Below are 10,300 nucleotides of genomic sequence, written 5' to 3'. Positions count from 1 at the left end.
AATAAACGGGCTGTAGTCAGTCGGCTGTGTTTGAAGGGCTCACTGTGACACCGCGAGTCACCATAAGGTGGATATCCGAGGTAGAGGAGGAAGAGGGACCTCCTCTGGGCCAGGTGTGGCAGGAGGTGACCCCGGGGACAAGAAGAGCAGGGTCTGTGCACGAAGGTGCGGGAACTGTTTCAGGTCAGACGTCCTCAGAGTGTCTCCGAGGGCAGGGCTAAGGGCTGGTGCCTTCTCCAGGGCGTTCCCCTGGCATTCTGGGATACTGCGGACAGCACCCTGTCTCCTCTCTCCTTAGGAGCTTGCTCTGTGGAAACAACCAGCAAATCCAGCTCAAGGCGCAGGACTTGGCCCAGGTACCCATGAGACTGTCTCCACGGACACCCTAGAGCATCTAGGATGAACCAGGAAGCCAAGTAGGTGACCTTTCCCCTTTGCCTCCTCTCTGTTCCTCCCATTCACTCCTTTACTCCCCCACCCACTGCCAGGACATGCCACCTCCCTGCCTGCAGCTCCTTACCCAGATTGGCCCCACTGGGCCTGTCCGCAATACAACAAACCTACATTTAGCCACCATTCACGAGAGTGAACATCACTGGACACAAAATCAGCAAGGGCCTAAGATAGCATCTAACCTGCCTGTTTTATAGATGGTATAACTGAGGCCCAGACAGGGAAGGGACTTGCTGAAGGTTGATTGTGAGTGTGTATCGGCCAGGATGGGCTTGTTAATGCTGCATAACAAACAACCTACAAAGTCCCAGTGTCTTAGGAAAACAAACGTTTATTTCCTGCTCCTAGTCCTTGTCTATTATGAATCAACGGGGACCTCTTCTCCACATTGTCCTCTTTCCTGGGCCCAATCTAAAACAGCAGCCACATCCTGGAGTACTGCCAGTCCCTGTGGTTGCAGATTGAACCTGTTCAGGTCCACCTCATGACCCAATATGGCTGCCCAAGGCTCAGCCATCACATCATCATTCCAGCCACAGGAAGAAGCAAAGAAGGATACACAACACGTCCACTTACATCCCATTGGCCAACACTTAATGACATGGCTGCATCTGACTGCAAGGCTGGAAGTAGAGTCTATTCCAGATGATGAGGGAATATTCAGGGGTTCTAGCACTGAGGGAGAAGGGGAAAACCAATTTTGGGGGACCAGTGCTGAACTCAGACAGAGAGCATCGCAAAGGGGTCCATGGGAACATGATGAATAAGGCATTCCCAGGACACCATCTACAGGGAATGAACTAGGCCATTTCAGAGCCAGGACACAGGCACAGTTGGCTTCCCCCCAGCTGCCTTATCCCCTTGCTCACCTATCCCCTGTTCACCTGTCCCCCCAGCTCACCTGGCCCCTAGCTCACGTATCCCCCCCCCAGTTCACTTGTCCCCAGCTCATCTGTCCCCCAGTTCACCTGTCCCCCCCCTCCCAGCTCACCTCCCCAGCACCCCTGCTCCCCAGCTCACCTACTCCCCAGGTAACCTGGCCCCCAGTTCACTTGTTCCCCAGTTCACCTATCCCCCCAGCTCACCTGCTCCCCAGCTCACCTGGCCCCCAGTTCACTTGTCCACCAGTTCACCTGTCCCCCAGGCTCACCTGCTCCCCAGCTCACCTGGCCCCCACGGCTCACTTGTTCCCCAGCTCACCTGTCCCCCCAGCTCCCCTGCTCCCCAGCTCACCTGTCCCCCAGTTCACTTGTCCACCAGCTCACCTGGCCCCCCAGCTCACCTGCTCCCCAGCTCACCTGGCCCCCACGGCTCACTTGTTCCCCAGCTCACCTGCCTACCCTGTCCCCGCAGGGCCAGCTCCTCATGGATCCCATTAGCTTCCAGCTGGACACCAAGAACCAGTGGGGTTGGCTCGTGAGTCTGCTCAGCAATGACCCAGAATGGCTGAGTGCCAAGGTGAAGTTCTTCCTCCCCAACATAGACCTGGGCTCCAGGAACGAGGCCCCAGACCCCACCCAGAGGGTCCTCCAACAACTCAGGGAACTGCACACCCAAGGCCTGACCATTTGGAAGGCATTCATCCACTGTGTGTGCATGGAGCTGGAGGTGCCCCTGGAGCTGGAGGTGCAGCTGCTGAGCACGTGGGGCGATGGAGACGGTAAGGGATGCATGAGGGGTGCAGAGGGGGCCAGGGAAGACGCGGCCCCACTTGAGTCACACAGTTGACTCAGGCCAGGAACACAACTCCATGTTTCTGGACACTTCCTAGAGCAAATTCCCTACTGCTACCACATCAGCTGGGGACCTTCCACCTTGTACCATTCCAGTTGTCCAGGGAGGCAGGATGCAAGGAGAGAAAGAATTGGGTGACCCCTTGCAGCCAGGAAATGCCAAATAGCCCATAATGCCCCAGAGCTTTCTTCTTGCAAGAAGGTCAGAAGCAGGCACAGGGAGAGCCCTCTGACCTGTACTACTAGTTGCACATTGAACCTGTTCAGATCCGGGGGCATTTCTGGGGCACCTTCTGTTTTTGCAGCACTGTGGGGAGATAGTGAGAACTCACTCCACGCCTCCACCACAAGGCAGCGTGCAGGAAATGCAGGGGGTTCACCATGTGCACACACACATGCAAATGTCTGCATGCATGCACACATACATGTGCATGCACACATACCCGGCCATGCACAAACCTACATATAAACACACATTTCTGTCCCCGGCTGCCTTCTTGGCTCATCACCAAGTTGTGCCCTCCACAGATCGCTGATTGTAAACTTGATTTCTCCCTTGCTGGGGACCCACCCTTTAGGGTGTGCCCTGAGCCAGACATCAGAGCTGGTCCCAGCACATCCCATGTGTATTATATTCTCCCCGCTCTCTCTCAGGGTTTCCCGGTCCTTCGGAAACTGGTGCAGAAAGCCAACCTGAACCTCAGCTCCAACAGGGTGAGGCCTGGGGTTGGGGACCAGGAGCGGGGTGGTGAGCATGCTCGGTTCCCATGTCAAACCCAGAGGAGGCCACTGGCTGGTCCCAGCCATTTCCCATAAACCATCCTCCTCAGCCCCTGATCCACCTGCACATGTCCCCGGCCCCTTTCCAATCTGGATGCCTTTTAATTGTTTTTCTTGCCTCATTGCTCTGGCTAGTAGTTCCAGGGCTGTGTTGAATAGAGTTGGTGAAAGCGGGCATCCTAATCTTGTTCCTGATCTTAGAGGAAAAGCTTTTGGTCTTTCACCACAGACTATGATGTTCACAGTGGGTTCAGAACCCTTATTTCTAAATATGTGAGGACTTTTTACTTAGAGGCGTGCATGGCAGTAACATCAAGCTCTAACAGGAAACATCTAACCCATCATCCCAGCTCCCCCACAAATTCAGGCTGTTTGTCCTGGTCCCTGGTCCCTCCTGGCCCTTATCACTGAGCTGCCTTCACTCAATCCCTGAGTGTGGATCCACTTGTCTGCCTGCGTCCTGTTTGTGGAATGGAGCTCCCCAAAGTACTGGGTATCTACCTCCTCAGCCCCAAAACCTCACCCCTTCCGCTTTCCTTCATTTTTCCCAGGCCTCAAGCAGCCTCCTCAGAGCTGCAGGTCCTCACCCCGCCGGAAGCAGTTCAGGAGGCAGCAGCTCGGTGGGTGCCAAGGTGGGGAGGGACCCGAACATAGGGATTGGGTTGCATTGGGGCCAGGACACAGATCCTGGACTCTGTGCCCTGCTGACGAGCCTCCAGGGGCTTAGCGGCTCTTTGCAGTCAGGCTTCCATGAAAGAAGGATTGAAGGTCCTGGGTGGGCAGAGGAGAGGGCGGCGTCTGGCCAGGAGGGGCCTCCCCAATAGGCCACCAGGGGGCTTCTCCAGAGATGGCTCAGCTGAAGGAGCAGGAAGCAGCCCAACAGGCTGCAGCTTTATCATTTAGCTGCGTTCAGGGACACCCCATGTCCTCAGGGTTGAGGGGCCCCAGGGAAGTGACCATCATAACCTCAGGCCTGGGCCCTCGTTGGCCACTTTAGAGGTAAACAGGATACCAGGGAGAACTCCCCCAAAGCAGAAGCACATGGGGAGGAGACATGGGGGCGCTGAGGACTGGCCAGGGGACTAGGAGAGACAGAACTTCCCTCGTTTTCCACCAGTTGTGCAGAAGAGTCCTTGTTCCTGACCAGCTGTCCCACCAGCTGAGAAATGCAATCCCCCTGGGCACATCGATATAAAATAGAATGCCACCTCAGGTTCCCCAACAGTGATCCCAGTCTAAAGTCAGTACCTGGCACTGTGGGGGCCCAGTTCCCACAGTTCTGATTGGTCAGTGCTGGACCTACAGGTCGTTAGCACCCGCCCTCCCCTGCCCCGGGCATTACAGAACTGAAATGGTGGGGAGGGGCATAGATTCCTCAGATATTGCAGGAAGAGGTTGTTCTGTTAAGAAGTTGCAAAAAAAAAAAAAAAAGAAAAAAAAAAGAAAGAAAAAGAAGAAGAAGTTGCAAAGGAAGTGCCCTCTCCCTTTCCCCATCTTATTGAAAACTCTACGCCACCTCCATGCTGTTGCAAAACAAAGAGAGCCATGATCCCCACTTCCCCACCTGGGTAAACTGCTGCCAGAGTCTCTGCTTCGGCAGGAGCAGTTCCTTCTAGGGACTTGGGGGGCACAAGAGCCCCTGGGTGCTCGTGCCACTCCCCCTCCCACATATACACAGCTGGGGCTGTAGGGTCCCAGCAGCCAGTACTGGGATGAGGTTGGGGGTGAGGGGAGGCCTCTCGCCCTCATGCCATCTCCCTGCCCCCAGCAGAACTGGCCAAGAGGTACCTACAGCGGCTGAAGACCTCGGCCCGGCAGCGCCATGGCAGCCAGCTCCCCGGGCCAGGGCAGCCCCTCGCCTTCCACCAGGCCTACGTCCCCCCAATCCTGCAGTGGAGCCGGGCCACAGCACCCTTCAACACTCAGGAGGAGGCCGTGCCGGGGAGCCCCAGGGCAGAGGATGGCGCTGACGTGAGCCTCCAGGACCTCTTCGGCCCCAGGGCGGACAAGGGCCCGAGGGTGACGGTGCTCCTGGGGAAGGCAGGCATGGGCAAGACCACGCTGACCCGCTGGCTCTGCCAGAAGTGGGCCGACGGCCAGCTGGACCGCTTCCAGGCCCTGTTCCTGTTTGAGTTTCGCCAGCTCAACCTGCTGGCAGAGGCCCTGACGCTGCCCCAGCTCCTCTTCGATCTGTACCTCCACCCCGAGGAGGGCCCCGACGCCGTCCTCCAGTACCTGGAGAAGAACGCCAAGGGGGTCCTGTTCATCTTCGATGGGCTGGAGGAGGCCCTCCACCCCCGTCCCGGTGGGGAGACCGCAGGCCCCGAGGCGCCAGGCCCAGCCCTCGCCCTCTTCTCTGGCCTGTGCCGGGGGACCCTCCTGCCGGGCTGCAGGGTCCTGGCCACGTCCCGTCCAGGGAAGCTGCCAGACTGCCTGCCCACAGAGGCAGCCACCATCCACATGTGGGGCTTCGACGGGCCGCGGGTGGAGGAGTACGTGGGCCGCTTCTTCAGCAGCCAGCCGGCCCAGGAGGCGGCCCTGGTGGAGCTGCGGGCAAACAGACACCTCCGGAGCATGTGTGCGGTGCCCGCCCTGTGCCGGATTGCCTGCCTCTGCCTCCGCCACCTGCTCCCGGACATCTCTCCGGGCCAGTCGACGGCCCTCCTGCCCACCGTGACTCAGAACTACGTGCAGATGGTGCTCGCCCTCAGCCCCCGCGGGTACCAAACTGCCAAGGCCCTGAGGGGCCTTGGGGAGGTGGCCCTGAGGGGCCTGGAGACTGGGAAGGTGATCTTCTCTGCAGGAGACATCCCTCCGGCCACGATGGCCTTCGGGGCTTCCCTGGGCCTGCTGACCTCCTTCTGCGTCTACACAGGCCCCCGGCAGCAGGAGACGGGCTATGCTTTCACCCACCTCACCCTGCAGGAGTTTTTGGCTGCCCTGCATCTGATGGCCAGTCCCAGGGTGGACAAAGATGCACTCGCCCGCCACGTCACTCTCAATTCTCGCTGGGTGCTGCGGACCAAAGCTAGACTGGGCCTCTGGGACCACCTCCCCACCTTCCTGGCAGGTCTGGCATCCTCTGCCTGCTGTCCCTTCCTCAGCCACCTGACAGAGCGGGGTGAGGCGTGGGTGGGCGCCAAGCAGGCCGCAGTCATACAGGCATTGAAGAAGTTGGCCACGCGCAGGCTCACGGGGCCTAAGGTGATAGAGCTGTGTCACTGTGTGGGCGAGACGCAGGAGCCGGAGCTGGCCAGCCTCATGGCCCAAAGCCTCCCCTGCCAGCTGCCCTTCCACAACTTCCCGCTGACCTACGCCGACCTGGCTGCCCTGACCAACGTCTTGGGGCACAGGGAGGCCCCCATCCACCTGGATTTCGAGGGCTGCCCACTGGAGCCCCACTGCCCTGAGGCCCTGGCAGGCTGTGGGCAGGTGGAGAGTCTCAGGTGAGGAAGGGTGGTGCAGGGAACTGGACTTTCGGGCGAGTGGAGGCAACCAACCTGGCAGACCCGCTGCGGGAGACTGGGTAGGACGCGTGGGTACCAGGGAGGACGGGCCCTTCCTGTCCCTGAGCCTGTGACACAGTCAGGAGCACCGTGCCTCACCAGGACCTCTGGGGTCCATTGGATCTCCTCTTGTCATGGGATCTGGATGGTCAGTCTCCCTCTCCCAGTCATGGGCTGGAGCCGCTGATCCGGGCTGTGCTGCTCGAGGCCCTTTGACTTCAGTGTTATTTAACCTCTCAGCCTGAGTTTCTTCGTCCCTCAAATGAAACAGTAATAAAACCTACCTCATAGGGTTGTTGTGAGGTGAGATGATGCATGAAAAACACTTCTTAGCACAGCTCCCGGCACACAGTCAAGGCTCAATATGTGTAGTAGCTAGAGAAAAAGCTAAGCTGCAGTAACAAAGAACCCCTCACCCCACCCTTCCCAAAATATAGTGGATTCAATACTGTAGCATTTTCTTTCACTCTCTGGGAAGACTCAGAGTCCAGGTCAGTGGGATTGCTCAGCTCCACGTGGTCGCACAGGGACCTGGTTCCTCCCATTCTTGCTCCATCGTCTCCTTGGGCATGTTGATCTGCAGGGTCAAAGCTGAGTCAGGGGCATATCTGTGCTCTGGCTTGGGGGAAGGAAAAGAGAGGTCATGGATTAGACACACTCCGTGCAGTAAAGCTCATTCCTGGAAATAGGACACATCTCTCCAGTCACATCCCAGTGGTGAGAACAGAGTCATATGGCCACACTGAGCTGCAAGGGAGGCTGGGAAATGCCATCTCTGGCTAAGAAACCATCTTCCCAGGTATAGCTCCATGCGCGGATGCGTTTCAGTGGACAGTTAGCAGTCTCTGCCATAACATGTATTTGTTACTGCTACAACCATTACAACAACGGCAACAACAATTATTACATTTTCCCCCCGTTAATCCTCACCCGAAGATATTTTTCCATTGATTTTTAGGGAGAGGAGAAGAGAGAGGGAAAGGCAGAGAGAAACATCAATGTGAGAGAAACACATCGATTGGTTGCCTCCTGCATGAGCCCTGACCAAGGTCTGGGCCAGGGCCAGGGAGGAGCCTACAACCGAGGTATGTGTCCTTGACCAGAATCGAACCAGGGACCCTTCGGTCCATAGGCCGATGCTCTCTCCACTGAGCCAAACTGGCTAGGGCAACAACTGCTATTAACGTGACTGTATTCATTCGGTTCCTTCTGTCGGATGAGGGATGGGCATGACCTCTAAGCCCCGCCCAGCATTGATTACCTGCCACCTTGCCTCTTCCTGTGGCAGCTTTAAGAGCAGGAAGTGTGGGGACGCCTTTGCAGAAGCCCTCTCCGGGAGCTTGCCGACAATGGGGAGCCTGAAGAAGCTGGGGTGAGCCAGGACTTGGAACCGAGAGGGGTCCTCCACCGGGGATGCCGGAACTCTCCTCCCTTCCCTCAACCCTACGCAGGGCAGATCGGGGCCTACCCCCCTCCCATCCCCACTTCTCCCGTCCATCTTTGCTTACCCTGTAGGTTAGCAGGAAGTAAGATCACTGCCCGAGGCATCTACCACCTGGCGCAGGCTTTGCCCCTCTGCCCACACCTGGAAGAGGTCAGGTGAGTGATCTCCAGGAGGGTTCGCCAGCCGAGGGAAGAGGTCATGCCCAGGGCTTGCATGTTCAGTGGGACCTGACTGGTAGTTTTTCAGTGAGGCTCAGAGAGGGGAGGCATCAGTCTGATAGCTGGGTGGGGCTGGATCCAAACTCAAGGCTCCTAAAGACCCCAGACAAGTGCTTCTCTCATTCAATATTTTAGGCCATTTTGAAGGAAGTTGAATTTTGAGGCCCCCTTCCCTCTTTCTGTGACCCTGACAGGGGGGTGGCAGTATGTAGGCTGGTGTTAGGCACTGAAGGTACACATAAATGCATTAATCATATGCACACCTTCACAGAAACATACACTCCCATGCACTTGTCTGCTCACTTAAGTATATGCCCCACATACATGCCCATTCGAAGGTGTGCATATGTGCAGCACACACACACATGCACACTTAGATCCACATGTATCCTCCTACCTGTGTCCGTGATGAGTGGCTCGAGAAGGGTGGGGCCAGGGCGCCTCCTCAGCAGCTCGCTGGCGGACCCACTGCTGGCCGGCACCTTTGTGAGATTTAGAAAAGGCACCCCTCATCCCGGCAGGTGCAGCCTAGCACTAGGGTGCGCCTCTTGCTTAATGGAGCATTCGCTGGCCTACAGCTCTGCTCTGTCCCCTCTGCTGGGTGTCTCCATGCATGTTCACTGTGCCTGATGGGAGAAAAGATCAAGGTCACCCTCAATAACTAGAGAAGTCAATGTCAACAAGTTCAGCATTTCCAAACATGTTTCCTGACCAGAGTGGTCACACACAAAGGCACCGTGAACTCTTCAGTTCTTCTGTTCCTCCAGCTAGGAACCCAGGCGGGACTGGGCTGTGAATCCCATTTGATAGGTGAGGGATGTGAGGTCAGGGCTCTGGTGAGTCAGGGCCACAGCTGAGGCCGGAAGCGGCATTTCCTGCATCCCAGCCTAGGCCACTCATAACCTTGGAGGCAAGGGGCCCTGATGAACTTGAAACTCAGGCACATCCCAGACATTTTCCTGAGAGCAGGGTGCTGGGTCTCTTCATCCCACCTCACGAAGCCTTCAGAGTCCACCCGCTGGGTCCCTGGGGCCACCAGGCAGGAACTCCCCAGAGGGACTGAATGAGGACAGTATCGAGGCCAGCAGAGGGCCTTTCCTCCCAGCTGGACCTATTGAATACCATGGAGCAGGTCACCAACTCCTTCTGGGACCCTATATTGTGTCTCCCCCATGAGGGTGGCCATCCCTGTCCCTTGCCAACTGGAGCTTCTAAGGGCCCCCACCCCAGGGCTGAGGGACTTGGTCTCCCTGCAGCTTTCAGGACAACCAGCTCAAGAACCAGGAGTTGCTGAACATCGTGGAGGTCCTCCTTTGCCTGCCAAGGCTCCAGAAGCTTGAGTAAGCAGCCTTTCCACCTGCCTGAGTCGCCCTCCGACCTTAGAGACCAAAGGTCTGGGGCCCATGAGATGGGGGATTCACTCCTGACACCTTTGCCTCAATCATGCAGCCTGAGCCACAACAATGTCTCCATGGCGACCCTGCTCCGCTTGACCAAGGTGGCAGTCAGGTGCCCAACTATCAGGATGCTGCAAGTCAGGTGAGCAGAAGGTGTGGGAGCCTGGCCTTCACGGTCTTGAGAAAAGAGGAGGGGATAGGAAAAAGAGGAAGCCCCCTAGTGTGCAAGATGTCCATGCTTGAGCCTGTTTTACTCACATCAGTGTGCCCAGAGCCTTGCTCAGGCCTGGTACCTGGTACTCAACAAGTCGTGAATGAATGGAAAGATGGATGGACGGACCAACAGAGAGATGAAGGAATGAATCAACAAAAGAGGGGGGGGAATCTGGGAAGTATAGGCAAAGCTCGGAATAAGGCGCCTCTCCCCCCTGTGTCGCTCTCCGTGGTGCTGAACCAGCGCTGCCTGTTTGGATCACGGGCAGGTTAAGTGTTACGCCTCTTAATCCTAAAACTCAGGAACTCCTATAAAATCTCTGTGTTCCTAATTTTTATTATCTCTCTCGTAAAAGTGGTCTTCCTGACTTTCTGAAACACTCAGGATTCGTCAAGCAATGACATCGTCACAATTTTACATGTCTGAATTGGAGCTCCTTAGCCAATGTTGTGATGGTCAATCACAAAATCCGCTTTCTCTGGCGGACTGGGACAGCATGGGGTGCGCAGGTAGGGGGGCAAAGTGCTGGTTTCCAGTCCGCGGGTTTCATGGCTT

At 56.9% G+C, this 10,300-nt stretch overlaps 1 protein-coding gene across 1 annotated transcript in view; it reads left to right on the top strand.

Moving 5' to 3' along the window:
- Positions 1 to 319: 319 nt before the first annotated feature.
- Positions 320 to 10,300, top strand: part of NLRC5 (NLR family CARD domain containing 5) — a 52,921-nt gene continuing 42,940 nt past the window's right edge. Inside the window, exons 1-9 of the mRNA XM_080644166.1 lie at positions 320 to 416; positions 1,807 to 2,113; positions 2,841 to 2,900; positions 3,518 to 3,586; positions 4,738 to 6,412; positions 7,761 to 7,844; positions 7,988 to 8,071; positions 9,391 to 9,474; positions 9,584 to 9,673. Of these exons, the coding sequence (XP_080500292.1) occupies positions 1,819 to 2,113; positions 2,841 to 2,900; positions 3,518 to 3,586; positions 4,738 to 6,412; positions 7,761 to 7,844; positions 7,988 to 8,071; positions 9,391 to 9,474; positions 9,584 to 9,673 (2,441 nt within the window). The 5' untranslated portion in view covers positions 320 to 416; positions 1,807 to 1,818. The remainder of the gene's footprint in view (positions 417 to 1,806; positions 2,114 to 2,840; positions 2,901 to 3,517; positions 3,587 to 4,737; positions 6,413 to 7,760; positions 7,845 to 7,987; positions 8,072 to 9,390; positions 9,475 to 9,583; positions 9,674 to 10,300) is intronic.

Source organism: Plecotus auritus, assembly GCF_963455305.1.
Source record: "Plecotus auritus genome assembly, chromosome: 10".
NCBI classification, from domain to species: Eukaryota; Metazoa; Chordata; class Mammalia; order Chiroptera; family Vespertilionidae; genus Plecotus; species Plecotus auritus.
The sequence above is the reverse complement of the archived record's forward strand: the minus strand, read 5'-3'. Positions and strand labels throughout refer to the sequence as shown.